The sequence below is a fragment of the Anomaloglossus baeobatrachus genome, chromosome 3, assembly GCF_048569485.1.
Source record: "Anomaloglossus baeobatrachus isolate aAnoBae1 chromosome 3, aAnoBae1.hap1, whole genome shotgun sequence".
NCBI lineage: Eukaryota > Metazoa > Chordata > Amphibia > Anura > Aromobatidae > Anomaloglossus > Anomaloglossus baeobatrachus.
In genome coordinates this window covers 229,209,656-229,224,806 of record NC_134355.1, presented here as the reverse complement: position 1 = coordinate 229,224,806, position 15,151 = coordinate 229,209,656, and the positions used below count along the sequence as shown (strand labels likewise).

The window sequence follows — 15,151 nt, the reverse complement described above, 5'->3', positions numbered from 1 at the left end:
TCCCTCCCCCTGCAGTCTCTATTATTACTCTCTTTCCATCCCCCCTGCAGTCTCTAATATTACTCTTTCCCTCCCCCCTGCAGTCTCTAGTATCACTCTTTCCCTCCCCCCTGCAGTCTCTAGTATTACTTTCCCTCCCCCTGCAGTCTCTAGTATTAGCCTCTTTCCCTCCCCCCTGCAGTCTCTAGTATTAGCCACTTTCCCTCCCCCCTGCAGTCTTTAGTATTAGCCTCTATCCCTCCCCCCTGCAGTCTTTAGTATTAGCCTCTATCCCTCCTTCCTGCAGTCTTTAGTATTAGCCTCTATCCCTCCTTCCTGCAGTCTTTAGTATTAGCCTTTCTTTACCCCATCCCGCCGTCTATATAGCATTATTCTCCCCCCCATTCCCAGTCTGTAGCCTTAGCGACACTTCCACCTTGCCCACGAATCTTCAGCTCTGTGAGTGCATACCTGCTCCGATGCCCGCCACGCTCTTTCTCCTCCTCCTGCTCCGGTGAGAATCCTCTTCTGGCTTCAGCGTCAGCCGCCTCCTCCTCCGCGGCGTGTGTCGTCTGCAATGGACGCTGCAGCACGGAGCAGGGAGCTGATTGGTGCATGCGCCTCTGACCCCAGAAGTGCAGGCACTGGTACTTCCGGGGTCAATCAGCTCCTTGTGCCCGACGCCCGGAGAGTATTATTTGTATTCGCATCTTAAAGATGCGGATATAAATAAATAGAGGTGCGCCTCTCCCATACCCCCCCTCTGAAAACACAACGGATTCAGTAGACTGTCTAGCGAGGGGGGGAGGATGTAAAAAAATATATATATTTTTTTTGCTGTAAAAAAACAATAATTTTTTTTATGCTGTCAGAAAGTGCTGCGCCCCGCAACGCACCGCCCCAGGCATGGGACCACGGGTGCCTATTGGTAAATACAGTTCTGGGTGTACTGGACTGAGGGTTATTTAGGTTGTAGTTGTTACGAACCGGCGCCGCCATAGCCGCAAGCAGCCTGCTGCGGTTCCTGTTGCGCCCAGGCGCTGGCTGCCGTTCTTGTCCGTGCCTCGGGTTGTCCAGTTGGCTGCTCCTTCCACCACATCTAAGTGTGGAGAGGCGGCTATTGCGCATGCGTGCGCTGATTTACCCCAGCCAGAGTCTAAGCCCGGTGTTTTGCCTAGTGAGCATGCTCAGCCTGATTGTGTTATGTCTGAGACTAAGTCCTCAGTTCAGGCTATTGAGCATGCTCCCACAATTAACCCTAACAGCCTCTTTGCACAGGTACTTGGACTTCGTGCTGTGTCTAAGTTCTGGGATGTGCCTACTGAGCATGCTCAAACTAATAGTCTGCTTTCTGAGCCTGTTGCTCAGGCTACTGAGCATACCCAGGCACTTAGTGCATCAGAGGCTAGGTCCGGTAAGGATCTCACTGAGCATGTCCGTGAGGTGGCAGGCCCTGATAGGGCAGAGGGTGTCAGGTGTCCTGATGACGTGGCAACTCCGGACTGGCTCGCAGAGGCCCGCCCCTATGATCTGGCACCTCACCATTGGTTGTCAGACGATGACTGGTGAAGTGTTTGGGGCGTGGCTGCCATGAGGTCATCAATGACATGGCGGTTCCGGATAGGTCGCATGTGACGTCACTGATGACATGGTACTCTGCTATTGGACCTTGGTGGTTCCACCCTGGGTTTGGGGTGGACCCAGGTTATAAAAGGGGCTGGACACAACATGGTGGTGCGCAGTCTTCATTTAGAGTTCTTGGTGGCATAAGCCTTGTTGGAAGCGGTAGGTAGGGCTAGGCGAACGGTGCCTGTCACGCCAAGATTCGTGGGTCAGGCGCCATGCTTCCTTGCTACCGTTCCTGTTGTGCTAGAGCAGTCCAGTGGCGTTAACTGTGCTGCGGCTGCTGCGTCACCTGTTCAGTTGTGCCTCCTACGCACACGGACAGAATACCTGTTGCGTCACCTGTCCGAGAGTGCCCTCTACGCACACGGACAGTGTACCTGATGCGCCACCTGTCCGGTTGTGCCCTCTACGCGCACGGACAGCGCACCCCAGAACCCCTGTGAAGTTAACAGGGTGTTCCTGGATTGGGTGTGTGAACCGTATTATCCTCCTCGGCTTCCCAGTCAAATGCTACTGGTGTGACTACCTGGTCTGACGTGTCCTTTACACACGTGGCCAGTCGAGTGGTGGCCAGAAACGCTAATCGGAGGACCGCTCGGCCTGACGTGTCTTAACACACGTGGCCGACAGGGCGCTGTCGCAGCGGTCTTCTCGGTCAACGCTAACTGGTTACCATCTGGCTTGACGTGTTGTTACACACGTGGTCGGAGTAGCGTCCGCTCCACCGAAACACTAACTGGGTTGTTGTCCGGTCTGACGTGTCCCTACACACGTGACCGGTTTCTTGAGTTATCTCAGAGCCATCCAGCTCTATAGTCTCCGCCTAACCCACAGGGTGCCAGCAGCTCCATTACCATTTGGAGCACGGTGGGCCCCGACTGGCGATTGGGATATATACCCCTGGTCCTAATCTGCTGGTCCCCCCGTAACAGTAGGCTTGTCGGAAAAGGTGGGTCTTCAGGTTCCTCTTGAAGCTTTTCACGGTAGGAGAGTGTTGTGAATACATTTTCCAGTTTGGGGCTCCCTCTTTTGGTCAGTGCTGGCGGTGCAGTTGATTTGTGGAATGAGAGCCACACACCTGTAAAGGACTGGCAATCAGGCCTTTCAGATTGGGACTATAGAACTGAGTAGTTTTCTCCTGTTACTTGCCAGTGCTCAATTGATTTCCTGTGTGTTGAGGACATTCTGAAACCAGCCCTGTTCTCTACAAGAATTCCTCTCAAGATAAGTTGGTCTTTGTACCTCTGCTTATTGTTTTCACTTTCTTGTTGTTTTTTCTGTTTTGATACTATTGCTTGATTCCTATTTTGCCTGTGTGGAGTTCCTGATGGAATTGGATCATTCCCTGCTGAGTGTCTGTATATTTCTATCTGTAAGAATATTTAGTTCTCCGGCTGTGTTGAGACGACTTGGTTATCGTAGACTCATCCCACGGCTACTTCTAGTTGTATGTCAGGATTAGGTCTGCAGTTCATTAAGGTTTCAGCCACTCTGGTTACCTTTTTGGGTTTTTGATCCTCCTCGGTCCCTGAATCATACCAGTAGCAGCGGCCGCACCTAAGATTCCAGGATACTCAAAAGAAGAAAAAAAAAAGGGTCAGAATTTTTTTTTGTGTGTTTTTTCCTCTTTATCTCTGGGTGCCATGGATGATATTGTGCTTTTATGGAGGTTACACAATTAGCTGAGCAAGTTGATCAGCTTACGTCTCAGGTTAAGGATATATCCGATTTATCTTGCCCAGACACCTGCTGTAGAACCTAAGATACCTTTACCTGATTTGTTCTCTGTAGATCAGTCTAAATTTTTGAACTTCAAGAACAATTGTAGGTTATTTTTTGCCTTGAAACCAAGATCCTCAGGGTCTTCCAGGCAGCAAGTTCAGATTGTCATCTCTTTGCTGCGTGGTGACACCCAGGATTGGGCCTTTTCCCTGGCGCCTGAAGATCCTGCTCTTGCTGATGTGGAATTTTTTTTTTCAGGGTCTGGGGTTGTTATATGATGAACCTAATTCTATTGATCAAGCCGAGAAAACTTTATTGGCTTTGATCCAGGGTCAGGAACCTGCAGAAGCATATTGTCAGAAATTTCGTAAGTGGGCAGTCCTTACTGAGTGGAATGATGCAGTGCTTGCGGCTCTTTCGGAAGGGGTTGGCAGAGCCTGTAAAGGATGTTATGGTGGTCTTTCCTTTCCCCTCTGGTCTCAATGACTCTGTCATTGGCCATTCAGATTGAGCAGAAGTGTCGCTCTCAGAGCAGTCTCCAGAGCCTATGCAGTGTAATAGGGTCCTTTCCAGGGCGGAACGGCAGGATTTTAGATGGCGTAATAAGCTATGTTTCTTCTGTGGAGACGCCTATCATACGATTTCTGTCTGCCCTAAGTGCAAGAAACGATTTGCCCATTCGTTTACTTTGGGCGGTATACAGTCTAAGTTTCTTTTGTCAGTTTCTTTGATCTGTTCCCTATCATCATTTTCGGCTATGGCTTTTATTGATTCAGGAGCTGCCCTGAAGTTGATGGATTTTAGGTTTGCTGAGCGATGTGGTTTTCCTATGGTACCTTTGCATGCTCCTATGCTACGGCAGCTAACACAAGATATCGCATGTGCGACGGGGCGGATACTATCGTGCTCAGCATCGCTATCATCGGCTAGCGATGTCGCAGCATGCAAAGTATCCCTTAGTGCCAGGTTGCAAATTTCCTAAGGGATGGATTTTCAATTTGTATGTGCTCGAACATGATGCTATGCGAACTTCTATTAAGAAGTCATTGGCAAAAGGTCATATTAGACCATCATCTTCACCCCTGCGTGCCGTTTTTTTCTTTGTGTCCAAGAAGGATGAGTCATTGAGACCTTGTATTTACTATCGCCTCCTATAAAATCACTCTTAAATATCAGTATCCTTTGCCCCTGATGTCAGATCTGTTTTCCAGAGTTAAGGGGGCTAAATGGTTTACTAAACTTGATCTTAAGGGGCGTACAATCTCATTCGAATCAAGGAGGGGGATGAATGGAAGACTGCTTTTAATACCCCTGAGGGGCATTTTGAGTACCTAGTGATGCCTTTTGGGCTCACTAATGCCCCCTCCGTCTTCCAGTCATTCATGAATCATATTTTCCAGGAACTAACTGGTAAATTTCTGATCGTCTATTTGGATGATATTTAGATTTTTTTCTGATGATTGGGACTCTCATGTTGAGCAAGTTCGGACTGTTTTTCAGGTTCTTAAGAACAATGCATTGTACGTTAAGGGGTCAAAATGTCTCTTTGGCGTACAAACAATTTCCTTTTTGGGTTTTTTGTCCCCATCTTCTATTGAAATGGATCCGATCAAGGTTCAGGCCATTTATGCCTGGGTTCAGCCTACTACTTTGAAATCCCTTCAGAAATTTTTGGGTTTTGCAAATTTCTACTGTAAATTTATAGGCAATTTTTTCTAGTATTGTTAAGCCTTGGATGGATTTGACCAAAAAGGGAGCTGATGTTGAGAGCTTAAAAAGAGGTTCACTTCTGCCCCAGTCCTGCAGCAACCTGATTTTTCTCTTCCGTTTCAAGTGGAGATAGATGCCTCAGAGATTGGAGCAGGAGCTGTTTTGTCTCAAAGAGATCCTATAACTTTCAAACTGAAGCCTTGCGCCTTCTTCTCTCGGAAATTTGCTCCATCTGAACGAAACTATGATGTGGGTAATGGGGACTTATTGGCTATGAAGTGGGCTTTTGAAGAATGGAGACATTGGTTAGAGGGGGCTAGACATCAAATTGTGGTGCTCACTGATCATAAGAATCTGACCTACCTTGAATCTGCCAAGAGACTGAATCCTAGGCCAGCCAGGTGGGCTTTATTTTTTACGCATTTCGATTTTGCAGATGGTGTGGTCCTCTCCGCCATTTCGCCCCGATTTGAGGTTAGCACTTGAGAGATTTCAGGGGGAGAAACCTGAAATGTTCCTGAAATGTTCCTATGTTCCTGAGCAATGGAGGAGTAGAGTTATGTCCGAGATTCATTGTTCCATTTTGGCTGGTCATCCTGGGATTTTTATTACTAGGGATCTAGTGAGTAGCTGTTTTTGGTGGCCTTCTTTATCTCGGGCTGTCAGGAGTTTTATGCAATCTTGTGGGGTATGTTCTAGATCCAAGCCTTGTTGTTCACGTTCTAGTGGGTAGTTATTGCCATTGCCTGTACCTAAGAGACCTTGGACTCATAACGCTATGGATTTTATTTTTGATCTTACTGTCTCTCAGAGGATGACTGTTATTTGGGTTATTTGTGATAGATTTTCTAAGATGGTCCATTTGGTACCATTGCCTTTTACCGTTTGGTACCGTTGCCAACTTCATCAGAGATGGTGCCCTTGTTTTTTCAACAGGTCGTTCGTTTACATGGTATTCCTGAGAATATTGTGTTAGACAGAGTAGTTCAGTTTGTGTCCAAATTTTGGAGAGCATTTTGTTCTAAATTAGGAATTGAGTTGTCTTTCTCTTCTGCGTTTCATCCTCAGACCAATGGTCAGACTGAGGGAGAAAACCAGACCTTGGAAACCTATTTGAGGTGTTTTGTATCTGCGTATCAGGATAACTGGGTTTCGTTTTTGCCATTGGCAGCGTTTGCTCTCAATAATAGGGCTAGCTCTGCTTCTTTGATGTCTCTGTTTTTTTTGCAATTTTGGGTTTCATCCCAGGTTTTCTTCAGGGCAGGTTGAGGCTTCTGCCTGTCCGGGAGTTGATTCTGTGGTGGAGAGAATGCAGCAGATTTGGGGTCAGACAGTGGACAAATTGTTTCAGTCCTAGGAGGTTTGCCAACCGGCATAGGACTGTTGGTCCCCGACTTAAAGTGGGGAACATGGTTTGGTTGTCCTCCAAAAATATTCCTATGAGAGTTTCTTCTCCTAAATTTAAGTCAAGATTTATTGGGCCTTATAAGATTTCAGAGATTATTAATCCTGTATCTTTTTGTTTGGCTCTTCCTGAGTCTTTTAAAATTCACAATGTTTTTCATAAGTCTTTGTTGAAGAAATACAGTGCCTTGTGAAAGTATTCACCCCCCTTGATTTTCTCAACCTTTTACCACATTTCAGGCTTCAAACAAAGATAAAAATTTAAATTTTATGGTGAAGAATTAACAACAAGTGGGACATAGTTACATAGTTACATAGTTACATAGTTACTTAGGTTGAAAAAAGACCTAGGTCCATCTAGTTCAACCTTCCTCCACCAGTTGTACATTTAGTCACTAAGTCATTTATAACCAACAATGTTTTGTGTACTGAGGAAATCATCCAGCCCTTTTTTAAAAGCTGTTATAGTATCTGCCATTACTACCTCTTGTGGTAGGGCATTCCACAGTCTGACCGCTCTAACTGTAAAGAACCCTTTCCTATTTAGGTGTCGGAATCGCTTTTCTTCCACTCGCAGTGAGTGCCCCCTGGTCCTTAGTATTGTTTTCGGAAGAAATAAGTTATGTGCCAGTCCTTTATATTGACCACACATGTATTTATACATATAAATGAGATCTCCTCTGAGACGTCTTTTTTCTAAGCTAAACATATCTAACTTTTTCAATCTGCCATCATATGGGAGGCCTTCCATTCCTTGTAATAGTCTAGTTGCCCGCCTTTGAACTGACTCTAACTTCTGAATGTCCTTTTTAAAATGTGGAGCCCAAAACTGGATCCCGTATTCCAGATGTGGCCTTACAAGTGATTTATAGATGGGTAACAATACGTTGGGATCACGGGATCTAATCTCTCTTTTTATACACCCTAGAATCTTGTTTGCTTTAGCAGCTGCTGCCTGACATTGAGTGCTGCTGCTCAGCTTATTTGTAATGAGAATACCCAAGTCCTTCTCCTGTTCTGTAGTCCCGAGTTTACTTCCATTTAATGTATACGCAGCTATAGGATTACTCCGTCCTAGGTGCATTACTTTACATTTATCAACATTAAATCTCATTTGCCAAGTATCTGCCCATTCTGACATCTTATCCAGATCTTTTTGTAATATTGTACTATCCAGGTCAGTTTTTAATATCCTACATAGTTTGGTGTCATCGGCAAAGACTGACACTGTACTATCAATCCCATCCACAAGGTCATTAATATAGAGAGTAAAAAGAATTGGTCCTAGCACAGATCCCTGCGGCACCCCACTGCTGACTATAGCCCATTTAGAGAATGTAGCATTTATGACTACTCTTTGTTTCCTATCTTTTAGCCAATTCCTTACCCAGTTGCATATTGTGTCCCCTAGTCCTTGCTTCTGGAGCTTTAGTATAAGGCTATTATGTGGTACAGTATCAAATGCCTTTGCAAAGTCCAAATAAATCACATCAGCTGCATTACCAATATCCAGGTTTGCACTTACCCCCTCATAGAACCCCAACAGGTTGGTTAGACACGACTTATCTTTCATGAATCCATGCTGTTTGTCAGTTATCATATTATTTTCTGCAATATATTTTTGCATGTCATCCCTTAAAATGCCCTCAAAAACTTTGCATACTACTGATGTCAGGCTTACTGGACGGTAGTTGCCTGGATCTACCCTCTTACCTTTCTTAAATATCGGTACCACATCAGCAATCCTCCAATCCTGAGGCACCAACCCTGTTACAAGTGAGTCTAAAAAGATGAGATACAGCGGTCTGTCGATTACGGAGCTCAATTCCCTCAATATTCGTGGATGAATGCCATCTGGCCCTGCGGATTTGTCAATGTTTAATTTACTCAGACGTAGGCGTACTTCATCTTGTGTTAAATTAATTATATCGGGACACAATTGTGAAGTTGAATGAAATGTATTGCTTATTTTAAACTTTTTAAAAAATAATAAACTGAAAATTGGGGCGTGCAATATTATTTGGCCTTTTAAGTTAATACTTTGTAGCGCCCACTTTTGCTGCTGGACACAATCAGTTATCTTTCTTGTCCTGTTGTATCTAGTAAGTTGGGCCTCACCTTTGCTAATCTATATTTTCTGTGTATTGTGTTTTCTTACATCATCGTTGTTGCATGTTGGGGGCTTGCTATTTCTTTGGGGACTGCTCCGAGGCAAGTTAGGATTCCTCATTTCTATCTTTGAGGTGTAGCAAGTTTCTCAGGCAGTGACGAGGTGTCTAGGTGTGTTAGGAACATCCCACTGCTACTTCTTGTGTTGTCTGATAGATAGGGGATTGCGGTCAGCTTAGTTTCCAACTACTGTTGTGGTTTTGTTTTTTCCTTATTAATGGGATTTTTCATGATCGTCCACGGTTACTAGATCATAACAGAGAGTAATGTCAACTCTGCTTCATCACTCTGTACAGACAGTCTATACAGTGTGAGAAGCAGAGAGAGCAATGAGCAATGTCAACTCTGCTAAATCACTCTGTACAGTAGCGGCTATATAGAGTGAGATGCAGGCTGTCACTGAGGCCAGAGTTCCACTTACATGTGACTCCTGCAGTCTCGCATGGGCATCTCTCCGAATGGACTGACACTCTCCGGACACGAGCACCAACCGCTCCTGTCAGGAGAGTGTGCGGCCATACGGGGGAATGCCGATGCAACATTAGCACAGTGATTGTCAAAGTTCAGTTACCAGGACCTTCGAGACTTCATAGTCATGTGACCAGTCTTTAGCCAATGAGGCAATATAGCATTCACACGTGACTGGGTCACATTGCTATGACGTCATTGAAGGTCCTTTAGTAGTCAGTGCTGGTTATCGAGCGGCATAGCAATGATCGGATGGATGCAGAAGCAGAAGTGCCAGGAGACAGAGTCTGCAGGACGCGTCGCGGGACCTGTAAGTATGATCATAATGTTTTTTAATAATGTTCTTTTTTTTTTTAGTCTCTGGACCTGATCTGTAACACGAGCTTCTCAGGAAAGCTCATAATCTGGCTCGTGTACACGATCACTATGTGATTGGTACGATCCCCGATCTTTACAGTTCAGGATCGCCCATCCCTAGTAAGTAGGGGTTGGACCCACGAGTCGGGGCATGACAAATACGCTGGAAGTCAAAAAATCTGTGGATAACTTAGTCAGTGAGAACTTGAGAAAGGTGCAGAGTAGTCAGACCTCAGCTGCAAATAAGAGACATTCTAAAGGTATGAAGTTGGGGATAAGGTGTGGTTTTGTGCCGCCACAGTGTCAGCAGCCAGGCTGCTCGGATCCGGATCCGCGGTGGCTCGAGAGGCGTCCGGACCCGGGGGTCGTGCGGAAGCTCAAATGAAGGGGGGTTCTTTGCAAAGGATTGTGTTTAGAGTTTGTGACGCCACCCGTGGTGTGTGGTAATGTGGAGTACCACCGCTGCAGTTGGGAGTACCTGAGGCGATGGAGTGGGGCAGCCAGGTGTTAGACCCCTCCACGGGTAGGGGGTTGCCCCGGGACTTGGTGATGGTGATTGGGGAGTGTTGTGGGGAACCAAGGGGAACACTTTCATACTCACACAGTCCAAAAAGCTGACACCGACAACTGGATAAACCAAAGTTCTGGACACCGCTGCCGCTGAGGTGAGCTAGTTTGGGTCCCATCCCCGATGGTGTTGCCTGATGATCTGTGACCTTTTCCCTGGCACTTAGTTCGCTTCTTGGTTGGCCCCGGTAGCCTGAAACTAGTTGGGTCCCGCTCCCCAGTGTGACTAACTGTGGGAGCTTGCTCTCAGGGTTAACGCTTGGGATTTTTTGGACCGTTTTAGTGGAAAGTCCTATCCCCCTCGTTGCGCTAGTACCCCGATTTTGGAGCGGGTGGAGAACGGATCTTGAAGGCTCTGTCCTCGTCGGGTCAATTGTCAGGTTGCCTGAAGCTACTCCCTGACCTAGGGTCCACGTACCCAGTCGTGCCCTGGTCCCAGCCCGGTGATGGTATAAGGCCGCCGGCTGTCCTCCTCGACAGTTCTGTGCCCCTTGTCACGATCCCCTGCAACCGGGGTTCTAGCTCCTACCAGGTCCAGAACACTGTCTGCCACTCAGTTGCTTCCAGGGAGCCCGGCTCCTGAACTCCTCTCTCCTTCCACTCCTCACTTCAACCTCCTACTTCCACTTCCTACTTCAACTAACCGACACTCCTGACCTTCCCTTACCAACCCCCCAAGTGGGCGACCCTATTCCACTCAGGCCGTCCACTGGTGTGTCTGGTGGGTGTGTGTGCAGAGTATTCCTAGGACTTTAATTGGCTGATGTAGGCAACACCGTGTAGTTGGGAACCCGTAACCAAGGAGGAGGTGAATATTGCACAGAAGAGCAGATTGCACAATACCCTGTGACGACCTGATAGTCCAGGGCGTCACAGTTGTCCACGGAATATATTAATTGTAAGGTTTTTTCTGCCAAGCTGGGTCCCAAGTTTGTTCCCCTTTAAATAATTGTGGTTATTAATGCTGTAGCTTTCTGCCTGAAATGTCTTCTGTTTTTCAAAATAAATAATGTTGTTCAAAATACATAATATATTTCATATGTCCCTTTTCAAGTTACATCGTTTGCTGGCTTACATTGTCAGAAATGCTCTCTTTCCCTGGTAGTCAAAGACAACAACTTGGAGGTGCAGAGAATTTTGGATTCTCAGGTGGTAAGAGGGTGCATACAATATGCATTGGAGGCGTTATATCCAAGAAGAGAGATCCTGGGTTCACGCGAGTAGTGTTTAGTTCTGTTACTTACCTAGACTTTTTTTTAGACTATTCTTCTGTCTTCTGATTTTGTACCTTGACTGCCTTCCGGTTTGTGACCTGGCTACCTGACCATTCCTGTCAGTCTGAACTATCAGCCGGCAGCTTACTCCATAGTTCCAACTCAGGGATCCCAGTGTAAGACTATATGCTTGTACAAGGGTAAAAGTGACAAAGCCAAGGAAATTCTTGGGATCCCGTAAACAGTGCCTATCCTTGATATCCATTTTTAGAGCAGCCAAGCAACCACTCATTATCAAATTCAAATGGATGGTCAAGAAATATATACACACTAGGTCATTTTTGCAGATATAGGGTGGTTCAAAACAGAAAATCTCTGCTTTGACATTCATCCTGTATATCATAGGCTATATTTAGAGAAATTTCTGTATGCAAGACCTTTAATAGATGAAATATTTGAAATCTTGTTTTCAGGTCTGGATACTCCAAATCAAACTATATGTGGAGCAGGTGACTGCCCAGCTGATATCACTCAAACTGGAAACAGTACATCTGGCCGGCCATCAAACACTGTTATCTATATTCTTCTTGGATCCTATACTGGTATGTAGTTATACATTGACAAAACTGTTTCTACACCATTATGAATGGTTTTATGTCTTTGTGTTTCATTCAATTGGTTTCTTAACAAGAAAACATGTATTAGATTAGTGATGAGCGAACTCGCAGATATCAGGGATCGGCGGGACTAACCAGACTCAAAAAATAAAATAAATTGGTTCTACTCCGGAATTGATCCAGGATATCTGGCCGGATTCTGGTCACTATATAAGTCTATGGAGACCAAAATCCGGTGGTAGAAGGGATAGGAGGATTAGAGCAAGCGCGCTATACTTACCGAGTCTCCACCGCAGCTGTAACTGCTTCCAGGCCATTCACTCTTCTTCCGGGGCCGCTCATTTAGCTTCATGCATATTTACTGCTTCCACTGCCCACTGACAGTCTTCGTGTCTGTGATTGGTTGCAGTTAATGATGAGCAAATACTCGCATTTGAGATACTCGTAACGAGTACTAACTGTCTAATACTCGCATATTCATTCCAAATAGCATGTGTAATGCAAGTCAATGGGGAATACTCGCAATGTAACGAGTAAACTGAATTCCGCACTATGCGCTACTCGCACGAATAGTACGGCATTCGGGTTACTTCGTTACATTGCGAGTATTCACCATTGACTAGAGTTGAGCGCGGTTCGAGGTTCTCCAGTTCGCGGCTCGAGTGATTTTGGGGGCTGTTCTAGATCGAACTAGAACTCGAGCTTTTTGCTAAAGCTCGATAGTTCTAGATACGTTCGAGAACGGTTCTAGCAGCAAAAAGACAAGCTAATTACTAGCTGGCTTTCTGCTGTAATAGTGTAAGTCACTCTGTGACTCACACTATTATGAAATTTCACCGTATAGTGTGCGGGAACAGCGCATTAGATCACTGCTGTATGGATAATGGCGATCGACATTTTTTTTTTTTTACTTGTCTTCCTTCCCTAAGCGCGCGCGCGTGTAGTGGGGCGGGCCAGCATGTCAGCCAATCCCAGACACACACACAGCTAAGTGGACTTTTAGCCAGAGAAGCAACGGCATGTGTGATAGGATGTCCATGTCACATGTCCCTGCATTATAAAACGGACATTTTCCTCCAGCACGCCATTATCTGCCTTCTGCGTCCTTGGTGTCAGTCACCGCTGGCGCAGCTCCTATCTCCGATACTACTGTGTACGCTCTATACACAGCGCTGTACAGAATAGGGATAGAAGTTTCTATCAGTCCTTTTAAGGGCTAATACCGGCAGGGTCAGAGCCATAGGTGACAGGTCCGTGAAAACAGAGTTTAACAGCTACACAAGATGACAGCGTCTGTGTAGCTAAGGTCAGGGATTTCCTCGCTGCATTTCCCCATTAGGAGGGATAGAAAGGCAGGCTTCCTTTCCACTACCCAGAGACCCAAAACCCTGCCACTGTACCCTCCTGCCCTTTGCACACTCAAACTCATTGTTGCTAAGCCATTATACTAGCAAACACTGAGTGAACTTAGTGGCATCCTAAACGTGGCTGTTGGACTTCTGTATTGTCCCACTAGTGCAAAGATATTTGCAGCACGTCTGCCTGCATTGCACACTCAAACTCATTGTAACTAAGCCAATATACTAGCAAACACTGAGTGAACTTAGTGGCATCCTAAACGTGGCTGTTGGACTTCTGTATTGTCACACTAGTGCAAAGATATTTGCAGCACGTCTGCCTGCATTGTACACTCAAACTCATTATTACTAAGCCATTATACTAGCAAACACTGAGTGAACTTAGTGGCATCCTAAACGTGGCTGTTGGACTTCCATTAGTGTCCCACTGGTGCCAAGCTATTTCTAGCACCTGTGCAGGACACCCTCCTGCTCTGTTTTTAATAAGCTATAATGATAGCAAAAAATGCTGCCATTTAGTGGCATACAAGAACTGGCTGTTGTATTTTATTATTGTCCCACTGGTGCCAAGCTATTTCTAGCACATGTGCAGGACACCCTCCTGCTCTGTTTTTAATAAGCTATAATGATAGCAAAAAATGCTGCCATTTAGTGGCATACAAGAAGTGACTGTTGGACTTCCATTAGCGTCCCACTGGTGCAAATCTATTTGCAGCACCTCTGCATGACACCCTCATGCACATTTTGCTACGCTAATGTTACAGCAAACTCAGGGAATTCATTGCTGCATTTGATAATTCGGAGGGATAGAAAGTGAGGCTTCCTTTAGCTTTTCCTTCTGTTCATAGACCGCATCTCCAAGTCCACACCCGAAGAGCAATTTCTCCTCCACGTGTAAGTGTGGAGAGGCAGCTAGTGCGCATGCGTGTGCCGATTTGCCGCAGCCTAACTACAGTGTTTCGCCTAGTGAGTATGCTCAGCCTGACTGTGCCATTCCTGAGGCTAACTCTTCATTTCGGGATACAGCGCATGCTCCCACACTTAGTGCGAAAAGACTCTTTGCACAGGTACTTGCATTCCGTGCCGGGTCTAAGTCCTGTTTTGTGCCTAGACCATACCGCCCAACCATCCCGGATACAGCGGGACTGTACCGGATTTCAGCGGGTGTCCCGGTGTCACAATCGTGAGGCTTTTTGTCCCGCCCGTGGCTCCGCCCACCTGCTCTCTCCCCGTCTGACTTTCTCCCCCTCCTAATGCACATGAGCAGAGCCGAGCGCTGCTTCACTGCTCTGGCTCTGTGCTGCCGCTGTTATGGGTGGGCGGCAGCAGCACTCTGGCTGCCGGCACTTTAAATCTGCAGCTCAGCGTGCACTCACTGCTCACTGCTGGGCTGTTTGTGTACGGAAGTGCATCTGTGGGCGGAGCTACCGAGCAACATGCTGAGCTCTGTCCACAGATAAAGAGACTGCAGGAAGAGGAGCTGCAACACCAAGGAATGCTGTATGTGAACCCCCCCCCACCTACCCAGAGCTGTATGCCCCAACCCCCTCCTCACCAGAGCTATATGCCTCCAGTCACCCCCCTCACCATATCTGTATGCCCCCCCACCAGATCTATATGCCCCCGAGCACACCCCAGCTCTGTATGCCTCCAGCCCCCAGCCCCCTCCCATCAGATATGTATGCCCCAGCAGCCTTCTCCTCACCAGAGCTATATGCCTCCAGCCACCCCCCTCACCAGATTTGTATGTCCCCCAGCCCCCACACCAGATTTGTATACCCCCCCAGCCACCCCACCAGATCTATATGCCCCCCAGCTCTGTATGCCTCCAGCCCCCTCCCACCAGATATGTATGCCCCAGCAGCCCTCTCCTCACCAGAGCTATATGCCTCCAGCCACCCCCCGTCACCAGATCTGTGTGCCCCCCAGCCCCAACACCAGATTTTTATGCCCCCAGCCC

At 46.6% G+C, this 15,151-nt stretch overlaps 1 protein-coding gene across 1 annotated transcript in view; it reads left to right on the top strand.

Annotated features, from left to right (window-relative positions):
- UNC93A (unc-93 homolog A) overlaps positions 1-15,151 on the top strand; it is a 509,693-nt gene that overhangs the window by 315,024 nt on the left and 179,518 nt on the right. Inside the window, 1 exon segment of the mRNA XM_075338216.1 lies at positions 11,690-11,818. Within this exon segment, the coding sequence (XP_075194331.1) occupies positions 11,690-11,818 (129 nt within the window).